Source organism: Drosophila navojoa, chromosome X (assembly GCF_054131105.1).
Source record: "Drosophila navojoa isolate 15081-1374.11 chromosome X, UAZ_NAV_1.0, whole genome shotgun sequence".
In the NCBI taxonomy this organism is placed as follows: domain Eukaryota; kingdom Metazoa; phylum Arthropoda; class Insecta; order Diptera; family Drosophilidae; genus Drosophila; species Drosophila navojoa.
The window spans coordinates 23,337,838-23,350,628 of record NC_142895.1 but is presented as its reverse complement, the minus strand read 5'-3'; the positions used below and the strand labels follow the sequence as shown (position 1 = coordinate 23,350,628).

The 12,791-nt window shown below is 40.2% G+C and overlaps 2 protein-coding genes and 3 long non-coding RNA genes across 10 annotated transcripts in view; 4 read left to right on the top strand and 1 right to left on the bottom strand.

The window, feature by feature from the left end:
• Flo2 (flotillin-2) overlaps positions 1 to 12,791 on the bottom strand; it is a 125,143-nt gene that overhangs the window by 31,805 nt on the left and 80,547 nt on the right. The gene's annotated exons all lie outside the window — the stretch shown is intronic.
• On the top strand, positions 296 to 1,307 carry LOC149090726 (uncharacterized). The gene is made up of 4 exons (XR_016197417.1): positions 296 to 571; positions 639 to 854; positions 907 to 1,047; positions 1,117 to 1,307. It is a non-coding gene; the product is annotated as an uncharacterized LOC149090726 (long non-coding RNA).
• LOC149090724 (uncharacterized) lies at positions 2,323 to 12,664 on the top strand. Its single transcript, XR_016197493.1, has 4 exons — positions 2,323 to 2,598; positions 2,953 to 3,167; positions 12,256 to 12,394; positions 12,464 to 12,664. It is a non-coding gene; the product is annotated as an uncharacterized LOC149090724 (long non-coding RNA).
• On the top strand, positions 5,240 to 7,814 carry LOC115565418 (glucose dehydrogenase [FAD, quinone]). Its single transcript, XM_030390573.2, has 2 exons — positions 5,240 to 6,312; positions 6,771 to 7,814. The coding sequence occupies exons 1-2, from the start codon at positions 5,340 to 5,342 to the stop codon at positions 7,670 to 7,672; spliced, it is 1,875 nt and encodes a 624-aa protein (XP_030246433.1). The 5' UTR covers positions 5,240 to 5,339; the 3' UTR covers positions 7,673 to 7,814.
• Positions 8,471 to 9,794, top strand: LOC149090725 (uncharacterized). Of its 2 annotated transcripts, none has more exons than XR_016197494.1 (4): positions 8,471 to 8,728; positions 9,130 to 9,341; positions 9,394 to 9,531; positions 9,601 to 9,794. It is a non-coding gene; the product is annotated as an uncharacterized LOC149090725 (long non-coding RNA). The 2 variants fall into 2 exon arrangements; XR_016197495.1 differs by lacking the exon at positions 8,471 to 8,728 and adding an exon at positions 8,826 to 9,063.

Sequence of the window (12,791 nt, the reverse complement as noted above, 5' to 3'; positions counted from 1 at the left end):
TCAGCAATAAAATCTAAACCGAAGATGCCCAACTCCTGGCTACATTTTTCTAAAATAACAACAAATAAAAATATTAAAAAGCAGCAATTGGTAAGACAGATTTCATCGAAATATAAATTTCTTTTTTCTTTTTTGCGGATTTCTAATCCAAGGCCAGTCACTAAAAGTCTGTACATAATGTATAAAACGTTCAGTGACTTGTTTTCTTACTTTTTCCAAGCATGGGAATAATTATTGAAGCAGTGTTGCTCAACAGGGTGTGACAGATATGACTGCTGAGTAGTGTTGATAAATCCTCACTAATTTTACGAGTCATCGAGGTAGGCGACGCTTCATTTTGTGGCTGGGCAGTCTAGCACAAATTGTAAATTCGTTATTCAGTTGTAGAGCCTCGCAGTGCTCGCATCTAAAATAAAATTCTCAGTTTTCCAAATTCAAAAATAAATTCCAAATCTGAGCTAAATTCAACTGCCCAACTTTTGGCTTCATTTTTCTATATATTTTGCAAGTTTAAAGGATAAGGACAGATGTTGTCATGCTTTGGTAATTGATATTGGGATTCATTTCACAGGTTAACATTAGCAAATTATTCTTATTAGCGGATTCTAATACCTGATTTGTGTTTTCTATTCTTGCAGTTCGTTATGGATACCGTTTAATAATTATGGATGCCGTTTAAAAAAAAGAAGTCAATTTGTTTTTGGAGCAAGGTCCGAGGGTGTAAAGACCCTTGTGTTTGCTCATACACTTGAATGCAATGTCTACACGTTGGTCTATCTATTAAGATTATTGCAGCAAGGAGGCTGCCATCAATTTATTTTCATTTTGTGCTTCATCTTATGCCGACCCTGACAGTAAGTATTTCTCTGACAATTCCAATTCCAACTAATACTTTGTTTGTTTCAGGGTCTGCTGTATATAAAACATGACACAAAATAATGAAAAAAAAAAGTTTTGTTGGGGTGCAAGGTCCGAGGATATGCTATCCTTGTGTTTGCCCCCGCATTGTGGTAGTGCACATAACATTTCAAACCGAATTTCAACTATGTAAGACTCCTTAATATGTAAACATTGGCATAATCACATTAACATATATTTCGCTCTTGCCTCCTGCAGACACACAATGATGAATATGACAATGTGAACCTGAATTCTAAACTACAGACTAATGCTGCAGCCTATTCTGAAACGCTGGTATACACTTTTATTTGTTATTTATAAATTTACATTTATGTATGTATGTACTTGTGTTTACAATTATGCATGTTATCATATATCCATGTTTATTAAATGCAAAATAACCAATAGCCATGACATGTTCAATTCGTTATTCATCTGTAGAGCTTCACAATGCTCTCATTTATGTAAGCAAACCTTAGTTTTCCGAATTCTAATTCCAGAAATAAGATAAATTGCGTTCATACGGACAGAAGGACAGAAGAACTGACCAATATACTCATTTCACTTTCGTGAATGAGTATAACTAGCTGAATTCAGCTGCCGTTCTTTTGGGTAAAGTTGGCTCAAAGAATGTGTAAATTTTTTTAAATTCTCGTTAAATATATTTTAACTCATTTCGAAAATGGAAAGTCAATCAAAGATAAATGTATGTGAAAGCAAAAAGGGAGGCGGGGAAGATCCCAGAAATTATTTATATTCCTGATCGGGGCTACATACTAAATCTGAAGTCTCCACGTCTAATAGTATTCCAATGAAGCTCAAAAAACAAAATCAAATTTTCGATTATTCTCGATAAAAAAAAAGCTATCGGCTGAGCTACCGAAAAATAAAGCAAACGTATATGCACACAAAATTTCACCTCTCTAGCTCTTATATCTTCTGAAATCTCGGCGTTCATACAGACAGACGGAAAGGGCTATATCGGTTCAGCTCGTTTCCCTGATCAAGAATATATACACTTTATGGGGTCTGCCACGCCTCCTTCTGCCTGTTACATAGTTTTTCACAAAATCATTTCCCATTTTCAATGGGCTCAGGGTATAAGAACAAAAACTGTTTTTCAACTACTAACGACTTGTGCCTCGCTTTACACACACATTGTTATCACGCTCTAAAAGTTTGATGAAGAGGATTTGTTCAACATATAAGTTGGACTATCAGCTCTTTGCATGGCTTAGGCGACATCCTACTCAAGCAGAGTACTCTTCCGTGCTGTATTTTTTCTGTCTGTTTTATTAAGGGTAAAGAGAAATTGTTCCCAATAACCTTTAGTGCAGTGTTGTTCAGATAGCAATATGGCCGACAGTTAGTGTTGAGAAAACCTAAAATAGTAGGCGATGCTTCACTTTGAGTCTAGACAGTGTAGCACAAATTGTAAATCGTCATTCAGTTGCAAAGCCTCGCAGTGCTCGCATCTAAAATTAAATTTCAGTACTCCAAATTCAAAATTCAAAATTCAGAAAGAAAATAAAAATCGGGACTTAATTCAACTGCCGAACTTTTGTCCATAAAAATGTGATTCTAAAAGTATTTGTGTTTTATCTAAGAATTTTTAATTGTTGGGTATCATCATAGACGTTAAAAATGTTAATGTGACAAAATCCTGATTCTATTTTCGCTGACTCATCAAGTTTAAGGGTAAGTAGAAAATGTTCCCAATAATTACTGCAGTGTTGATGAGCGAGGTAGGCTTTGCTTCAATGTGAAAATGGGCAGTCTAGCACAAATTGTAAATTCGTTATTCAGTTGTAGAGGTCCGCACTGCTCACATCTGAAATAAAATTCTCAGTTTTTCCAAATTCAGAAATAAATTCAAACCGACTTGCTCAACTTTTGGCTTCATTTTTCTATGATTTGTGCAAGTTTAAAGGATGAGGACAGATGTTGTCATGCTTTGGTAATTGATATTGCGAATCATTGCACAGGTTAACATTATCAAATTATTCTTATTAGCGGATTCTAATACCTGGTTTCTGTTTTCTATTCTTGCAGTTCGTTATGGATACCGTTTAATAATTATGGATGCCGTTTAAAAAAAGTCAATCTGTTTTTGGAGCAAGGTCCGAGGGTGTAGAGACCCTTGTGTTTGCTCATACACTTGAATGCAATGTCTAAGTATCGATATATCTAACAAAATTATTGCGGCAAGGAGGCTGCCATCAATTTATTTTCATTTTATGCTTCCGCATCTTACGCAGACCCTGACAGTAAGTATTTCTCTGACAATTCCAATTCCAACTAATACTTTGTTTGTTTCAGGATCTGCTGTATATAAAACATGACACAAAATAATGAAAAAAAATGTTTTATTGGGGTGCAAGGTCCGAGGATATGCTATCCTTGTGTTTGCCTCCGCATTGTGGTAGTGCACATAACATTTCAAACCGAATTTCAACTATGTAAGACTCCTTAATATGTAAAGATTGGTATATCACATTCACATATATTTCGCTCTTGCCTCCTGCAGACACACAATGAATATGACAATGTGAACCTGAATTCTAAAGTACAGACTAATGCTGCAGCCTATTCTGAAACGCTGGTATACACTTTTATTTGTTATTTATAAATTTACATTTATGTATGTACTTGTGTTTACAATTATGCATGTTATCATATATCAATGTTTATTAAATGCAAAATAACCAATAGCCATGACATGTTCAATTCGTTATTCATCTGTAGAGCTTTACAATGTTCGCATATATGTAAGCACACCTCAATTTTCCAAATTATAAGTGCAGAAATATAATAAGAACCTTGCAGTTGGGAGTAGTTAGGTTTAGTTCTAATACTAAGCGTTAACACCTTATCTTTGGTCAGTTCTTGGAACGAGCTGACGGCAACTTAACTGCAAATTTTGATGGCTTACGTTTAGAAAATGTGAAATGAGGAGGTTACTTGTAGGATATATAAACTTTTGCGGTTCGCACGAATCTACATTCCAAAATGAGTGTATCCGGAAAATTTTAACACTATAGATCGGAAATATACACGAGTATGTGTTAAAAATTTCAAGTCTCTAGCTATAATAGAGCCGAAATAAACTGCATTCCTATGGACGTACGGACAGGAAGACGGACATTGCGCAAAATCAATACACTCATTTTACTTTCACGAATGAGTATAAAAAAGCTTTGGCCACCTTAACCTAAATCTTACGCGTTAACAAATAAATTCAATATTTTTTATTTAATTTTACAATCTATTGTGATTTATTATCGCTTTTAAAGTATTTTTAAATCATTAATAACTAAATTCAACAAATATACATGTGCATATGCATATATATGTGCATCTTATTTCGGTTAAATAAAATGGAGAGACTGCATTTGTCTAATGGCCATTGGCTATGCAGATCGCTGTGGAATAGTCTAGCCAACATAGCTTATCATGTCATATTTTCTTGCCCAATGATCCAATTTTATTGGCAGGTTCTGTAAACAAATATATCGAACACATTTACAAAAAGGGAGATAAAGAAGGCAAGCAATTTACTATCAGTTCAACGTTTATCAGTACGTATAAATATTTTGCGCTTTTTACAGGGTATCTAGAGTTGACAACATCGACTATATAGGATAATGATATGTTTACTACAAAAAATACAAATCATTGAAAACAAAGTCAAGAGCTGCATGAGTTGGCAAATAGCAAGAGAGAAGTGGAGATAGAGAGAGGGAGAGAGAGAGAGAGGTAGATGCACCCTGGATTGGACTGCATGGGCTGGCAGAGTGGCCAACGGTTCGTGTTGACCGAGCCCAGGTATTCAACGATTCCTGCTGACAGCAGTGCTGAGATGTTGTTGCTGCCTCGCCCATGAGCTTGGCCCGCCCACCCAGCGCACAGCACTCAGATATCTTTGTAGTCTTATCTTTAACGGCAGAAAGCGGGTAGAGAGAAAGAGAGAGAGAGAGAGAGAGCTGGCTGAATTGCGATCATAAAAAACGATTTGGGGGCCCGATAATTGAATGGGCCAGCGGGGCTTATCAAACGCTGTTCGCTTAGTAGTTCGCAGTCGTAGTTTAGGCTTCGCCTTAGCTCTGGCTGCACCTGCTCTTGAATGTCACATCTAATCTCTGTGGCAGTGATAAAGGCGCGTCCGGCACAGCTCGCAATGTTCTAAACATAAACACACACACACACACACACGCACGCACACATCGTACACCCATACGTACGGTGGTCTATTTGCAATGCAAATGGCGCAGGTGATTTACGGCGACGCGAGCGGCATTCGAATGTTTGGCGCTGCGGCACCGTACAAATGCGAGCGTCCGGCTCTGTCCGGTGAACAGTAGCGCACGGACAGCGCCAGTGACCGGAGCGCGAGTCGGCCAGTCGATACGTACAACAGAGTTCTATAACAGCGCAGAGGCATGGAGTTCCTAAGCACTGAGTGCGCCGCTAGATCGGCGGGTCCGGCGAATACGCTGATGTCGCTCATGCTGCATACGCTGATCGCGAAATACTGTGACCTCAGTGGCGAGAGCCAGTGGCCGCCCGATCGCGGCGATTGGCTGGACAAAGCGGGCGGCTTCGATGAGCCGTACGATTTCGTTGTGGTGGGTGCGGGCAGTGCGGGTGCCGTGGTAGCTGGCCGGCTAGCGGAGCAAGCGAATTGGCGCATCCTGCTGCTGGAGGCAGGCGGCGATCCGCCGATCGAAACGGAATTCGTCGCCTGGCACATGGCCACACAGTTCTCCGAGTGGGACTGGCAGTACCATACGCAGCCCAACGGACGCGCCTGCATGGCCATGCTCGGCGAGAGCTGCCATTGGCCGCGCGGCAAGATGCTGGGCGGCACGAACGGAATGAACGCGATGATCTATGCACGCGGCACACGCACCGACTTTGATGACTGGGAGGCGCGCGGCAATCCCGGCTGGGGCTACGACGAGGTGCTCAAGTACTTCCGCAAGGCGGAGGACCTGCGCTCCACGCGGCCCGATTACAAGCCCGGCGATCATGGCGTTGGCGGGCCCATGGGTATTAACAACTACGTCTCGGACAACGAGTTCCGCTCGACCATCCGGGCGGGCATGCTGGAGATGGGCTACGGCAGTGCGCCGGACTTTACGGAGGGCTCGTTTGTCGGCCAGATCGATATACTGGGCACTCAAGACGGCGGACGTCGCATTACCACCGCCCGCTCCCATCTCCGCAAGGATACGCCCAATCTGCACATTGTGCGGCACGCCCACGTCAAGCGCATCAACTTGGACGGCAAGCAGAGGGCGGAGAGCGTCACCTTCGTTCACCGCGGCAACAAGGAGTACACCGTGCGTGCCAGCAAGGAGATCATCCTCTCGGCAGGCGCCATTGGCACTCCACAGATTCTAATGCTCTCAGGTATGTGCAGCGGGTCACAGTCGAGCCCCAAGGTCTGGCAAGGTCAAACGAGTCGCTGCCCGCTTTGTCGGCCTTTAATCTTTGCCCACATTTGATTAGATTGCCAAAACTTATGCAAAAATAGAAAACAAACGAATTGTTTGAGGCTTTTATGGCCGAGATAAAGCCATCCGATAGTTGCATGTGGTGCTACTGTTCCTATGACTAGTTTTATGGCATCCTCCACTGAGATACGTTAATCTCAGCAGCTCAAGGTATTCAGTCTCTGTCAGCTCCGTCTACAAAGTAACACTAAATAGGCCTTAGCTATAATCTACAAATGTATGTGACTTTGTTTTGGGCTCATCGTCACGGTATCCATGGCTCTTATCTCATTTCCTTCTTCTTCTTCATCTTCTGTGTTTGTTATGTGGGACTTTGCTAACTATTTGAATCCTTTTCCTTTTTTCGCGCCACAGGCATTGGCCCCGCCGAGCACCTGAAAAGCGTAGGCGTGCCCGCCAAACTGGATCTGCCCGTGGGCCGCAACCTGAAGGATCACGCCAGCTTGCCCGTAATCTTCCAGATCGACAAGTCGACGGCCCGCAAGCCCACCGAGGAGGAGCTGGTGGATGCCATGTACAACCTGTTGATGGGTCGCCACAGCAAGCTGTTGCACCACGAGGCAACTGCCTTGACGGGCTTCATCAATACCACTTCGTTGCATGGCCCCAATCCGGACATTCAGACAACCAACTTCTTCAGTCTGATGCAGAGTCCGGAGCTGCGTGGCTATGTGAAGGCCACCGGGTTCAATGACCGTGTGGCCAAGAGCATTCTGTCCGCCAACGAGAAGTCAAACACGTATATCACCTACCTATTGCACCTGAAGCCCTTCTCGGCCGGCCGACTGGAGCTGCAGAGCGCCGACTTCTTGGACGCACCCCTCATCGATCCGGGCTACATGACCGATGATCGCGATGTGGAGACCTATATACGTGCCCTCAACATCTACAAGCGACTGCCGGAGACGCGAGCTTTCGGCGAGCGTGAGGCAGCTCTACACAAGGTCGACTTGGAGGCCTGCAATGACCTGGAATATCAGTCGGACGAGTACTGGCGCTGCTATATACGCCACATGACCACCACCGTCTACCATCCAGTCGGTACGGCCCGCATGGGGCCCGCCAGCGATCCCACGGCCGTGGTCGATCCCCGCCTCCGCGTGCATGGTGCGCGTGGACTCCGGGTGATCGATGCGAGCATTATGCCCGATATTGTTGGAGCGAATACGAATGCGGCTTGCATTATGATTGGCGAGAAGGGAGCCGATATGATCAAAGAGGATTATCTGGGTGCTAGCCAGCACACGGAGCTTTAAGTCCTTTCCCAACTGAACAAGCGAGAGCCACAATGCATACTCCATCCATTTAGGAGATTATGTGTGAATGATCTTCTTCATTTTTTTTTTTTTGTATTTGTTAGTTAGTCAATAAAGCGAGCACGTTTAAAAAATGTTAGAAGCTTGCATAAATTTATTCCGAATATTCCGTCCAGTGCTTGTCAAACATGATTGCTAACAATTGGTTTAGAGCTGCGTTAAGCTTGCGAGCTTTTCAAGCTCTGCGGGCTGCGATAAAAGCTCACCTTACGACAAACTGTGCAAATGAGAGCCAAACAATTGATCTCCAGTTGCTGTCAAACTCAAAGCTGAAGAGACATTGGGAATTAAAGCGGGAATTCAGTGGATCACAACATAAAAGGGACCATTTGCACGATATTCTTCGAATTGCTTAGGAAGTAATACACATATATATATAGTGATGTCTCAGTAAAAAAAGTAAAAAGCAATCCGATTCTTTGGCTGACAACTATTCCTTGTTCAGGCAACGAAGAATACAAATCGCAAAATTTTTTAATAAAGTAGTTATAAGGCGATAGACCCAGCTCATTGCTCAGAAGCAACCAACACCAACAAAAATCACCGATGCAAAGGAAAATAAATGTGAAATAAAGGCCTTATCGAATTCCTCCACAGGTTCAATATCACTGGGAAAACCGGAAACAATCACTTTAAATACTTTGATGCCAGATTTTGTGACCAAGGCACAAAAACTCGTATTTTGCAAATCGATGTAGGCCATGTCTCAATTTGAGTCTAGACAGTGTAGCACAAATTGTAAATCGTCATTTAGTTAGAGAGCCTCGCAGTGCTCGCATCTAAAATTAAATTTCAGTACTCCAAATTCAAAATTCCAAATTCAGAAAGAAAAGAAAAATCGAGACTTAATTCAACTGCCGAACTTTTGTCCATAAAAATGTGCTTCTAAAAGTACTTGTGTTTTATCCAAGGATTTTTCATTTTTGGGTATTATCATAGACGTTAAAAATGTGACAAAAACCTGATTCTATTTTCGCTGACTCATCAAGTTTAAGGGTAAGTAGAAAATGTTCCCATTAATTATTGCAGTGTTGATCAGATAGCGATGTGGCCACCGAGTAGTGTTGAGCAAAGCTGAAATAGTGAGCGAGGTAGGCTTTGCTTCAATGTGAGAATGGGCAGTCTAGCACAAATTGTAAATTCGTTATTCAGTTGTAGAGCTTTGTAGTGCTCACATCTTAAATAAAATTCTCAGTTTTTCCAAATTCAGAAATAAATTCAAACCGACTTGCCCAACTTTTGGCTTAATTTTTCTATCGTTTTTGCAAGTTTAAAGGATAAGGACAGATGTTGTCATGCTTTGGTAATTGATATTGCGAATCATTGCACAGGTTAACATTATCAAACTGGCTCGTTTGCGGATTCTAATACCTGATTTGTGTTTTCTATTCTTGCAGTTCGTTATGGATACCGTTTAATAATTATGGATGCCGTTTAAAAAAAGTCAATCTGTTTTTGGAGCAAGGTCCGAGGGTGTAGAGACCCTTGTGTTTGCTCATACACTTGAATGCAATGTCTAAGTATCGATATATCTAACAAAATTATTGCGGCAAGGAGGCTGCCATCAATTTATTTTCATTTTGTGCTTCATCTTATGCCGACCCTGACAGTAAGTATTTCTCTGACAATTCCAATTCCAACTAATACTTTGTTTGTTTCAGGATCTGCTGTATATAAAACATGACACAAAATAATGAAAAAAAAGTTTTGTTGGGGTGCAAGGTCCGAGGATATGCTTGTGTTTGCCCCCGCATTGTGGTAGTGCACTAACATAACATTTCAAACCGAATTTCTGATATGTAAGACTCCTTAATATGTAAACATTGGTATAATCACATTAACATATATTTCGCTCTTGCCTCCTGCAGACACACAATGATGAATATGACAAACATGTGAACCTGAATTCTAAAGTACAGACTAATGCTGCAGCCTATTCTGAAACGCTGGTATACACTTTTATTTGTTATTTATAAATTTACATTTATGTATGTATGTACTTGTGTTTACAATTATGCATGTTATCATATATCCATGTTTATTAAATGCAAAATAACCAATAGCCATGACATGTTCAATTCGTTATTCATCTGTAGAGCTTCACAATGCTCGCATATATGTAAGCACACCTCAGTTTTCCGAATTCTAATTCCAGAAATAAAATAATTGCGTTCATACGGACAGACGCACAGAAGAACTGACCAATATACTCATTTCACTTTCGTGAATGAGTATAACTAGCTGAATTCAGCTGCCGTTCTTTTGGGTAAAGTTGGCTCTAAGAATGTATAAATATTTTTAAATTCTCGTTAAATATATTTTAACCCATTTCGAAAATGGAAAGTCAATCAAAGATAAATGTATGTGACAGCCAGAAGGAAGGCGGGGAACATCCCAGAAATTATTTATATTCCTGATCGGGGCTACATAGTAAATCTGAAGTCTCCACGTCTAATAGTATTCCAATGAAGCTCAAAAAACAAAATCAAATTTTCGATTATTCTCGATAAAAAAAGTTATCGGCTGAGCTACCGAAAAATAAAGCAAACGTATATGCACACAAAATTTCACCTCTCTAGCTCTTATATCTTCTGAAATCTCGGCGTTCATACAGACAGACGAAAAGGGCTATATCGGTTCAGCCACGCCTCCTACTGCCTGTTACATAGTTTTTCACAAAACCATTTCTCATTTTCAATGGGCTCAGGGTATAAAAACAAAAACTGTTTTTCAACTACTAACGTCTTGTGCCTCGCTTTACACACTCATTGTTATCACGCTCTAAAAGTTGTATGAAGAGGATTTATTCAACATATAAGTTGGACTATCAGCTCTTTGCATGGTTTAGGCGATCTCCTACTCGAGCAGAGTACTCTTCCTTGCTGTATTTTTGCTGTCCGTTTAATTTATTAAGAGTAAGGAGGAATTCTTCCCTATAACCTTTAGTGCAGTGTTGTTCAGGTAGCAATATGGCCGACAAGTAGTGTTGAGAATACCTAAAATAGTAGGCGATGCTTCACTTTGAGTCTAGACAGTGTAGCACAAATTGTAAATCGTCATTCAGTTGGAGAGCTTCGCAGTGCTCGCATCTACAATTAAATTCCAGTACTCCAAATTCAAAATTCCAAATTCAGAAAGAAAATAAAAATCGGGACTTAATTCAACTGCCGAACTTTTGTCCATAAAAATGTGCTTCTAAAAGTACTTGTGTTTTATCTAAGCAATTTTAATTTTTGGGTATCATCATAGACGTTCAAAATGTTCATGTGACAAAATCCTGATTCTATTTTCGCTGACTCATCAAGTTTAAGGGTAAGTAGAAAATGTTCCCAATAATTACTGCAGTGTTGATCAGATAGCGATGTGGCCACCGAGTAGTGTTGAGTAAAGCTGAAATAGTGAGCGAGGTAGGCTTTGCTTCAATAAGAGAATGGGCAGTCTAGCACAAATTGTAAATTCGTTATTCAGTTGGAGAGCTTCGCAGTGCTCGCATCTGAAATTAAATTCTCAGTTTTTCTGAATCCCAAATTCAGCCATAAATTCAAAACCGAAGCTGCCCAACTTTTGGCTACATTTTTCTAAAATAACAAATAAATGCGTATAGGTAACTAACCAAACATTGAATTTTGTATTGCTGTTGACTAGAAGTTATAGTATCTTATACTACAAACGAGGAAAGGTTGCCAATTTTCTTGTTGTGCATTTTCCGTAAGGGCCTTCAAGGGTAAGAAAGATTTCTTTTTTCTTTTTTGCGGATATCTAATCCAAATCCAGTCACCAAAAGTCTGTACATATTGAATAAAACGTTCAGTGACTTGTTTTCTTATTTTTTTCAAGCATGGGAATAATTATTAAAGCAGTGTTGCTCAACAGGGTGTGACAGATATGACTGCTGAGTAGTGTTGATAAATCCTCACTAATTTTACGGGTCATCGAAGTAGGCGACGCTTCATTTTGTGGCTGGGCAGTCTAGCACAAATTGTAAATTCGTTATTCAGTTGTAGAGCCTCGCAGTGCTCGCATCTAAAATAAAATTCTCAGTTTTTCCAAATTCAAAAATAAATTCCAAATCTGAGCTAAATTCAAGTGCCCAACTTTTGGCTTCCTTTTTCTATATATTTTGCAAGTTTAAAGGATAAGGACAGATGTTGTCATGCTTTGGTAATTGATATTGCGATTCATTTCACAGGTTAACATTAGCAAATTATTCTTATTAGCGGATTCTAATACCTGATTTGTGTTTTCTATTCTTGCAGTTCGTTATGGATACCGTTTAATAATTATGGATGCCGTTTAAAAAAAAGAAGTCAATCTGTTTTTGGAGCAAGGTCCGAGGGTGTAAAGACCCTTGTGTTTGCTCATACACTTGAATGCAATGTCTAAGTATCGATATATCTAACAAAATTATTGCGGCAAGGAGGCTGCCATCAATTTATTTTCATTTGTGCTTCATCTTACGCCGACCCTGACAGTAAGTATTTCTCTGACAATTCCAATTCCAACTAATACTTTGTTTGTTTCAGGGTCTGCTGTATATAAAACATGACACAAAATAATGAAAAAAAAGTTTTATTGGGGTGCAAGGTCCGAGGATATGCTATCCTTGTGTTTGCCCCCGCATTGTGGTAGTGCACATAACATTTCAAACCGAATTTCTGCTATGTAAGACTCCTTAATATGTAAACATTGGTATAATCACATTAATATATATTTCGCTCTTGCCTCCTGCAGACACACAATGATGAATATGACAAACATGTGAACCTGAATTCTAAACTACAGACTAATGCTGTAGCCTATTCTGAAACGCTGGTATACACTTTTATTTGTTATTTATAAATTTACATTTATGTATGTATGTATTTGTGTTTACAATTATGCATGTTATCATATATCCATGTTTATTAAATGCAAAATAACCAATAGCCATGACATGTTCAAATCGTTATTCATCTGTAGAGCTTCACAATGCTCGCATATATGTAAGCAAACCTCAGTTTTCCAAATTCAAATTCCAGAAATGAAATAAATTGCGTTCAGACGGACAGAAGGACAAACC

Bases quoted from the DNA above. Each gene is read 5' to 3' on its own strand.
- LOC115565418 (XM_030390573.2), top strand. From the start codon at position 5,340: ATGGAGTTCCTAAGCACTGAGTGCGCCGCTAGATCGGCGGGTCCGGCG. The intron at 6,313-6,770 runs GTATGTGCAGCG...TTCGCGCCACAG, and splicing joins ACAGATTCTAATGCTCTCAG to GCATTGGCCCCGCCGAGCAC.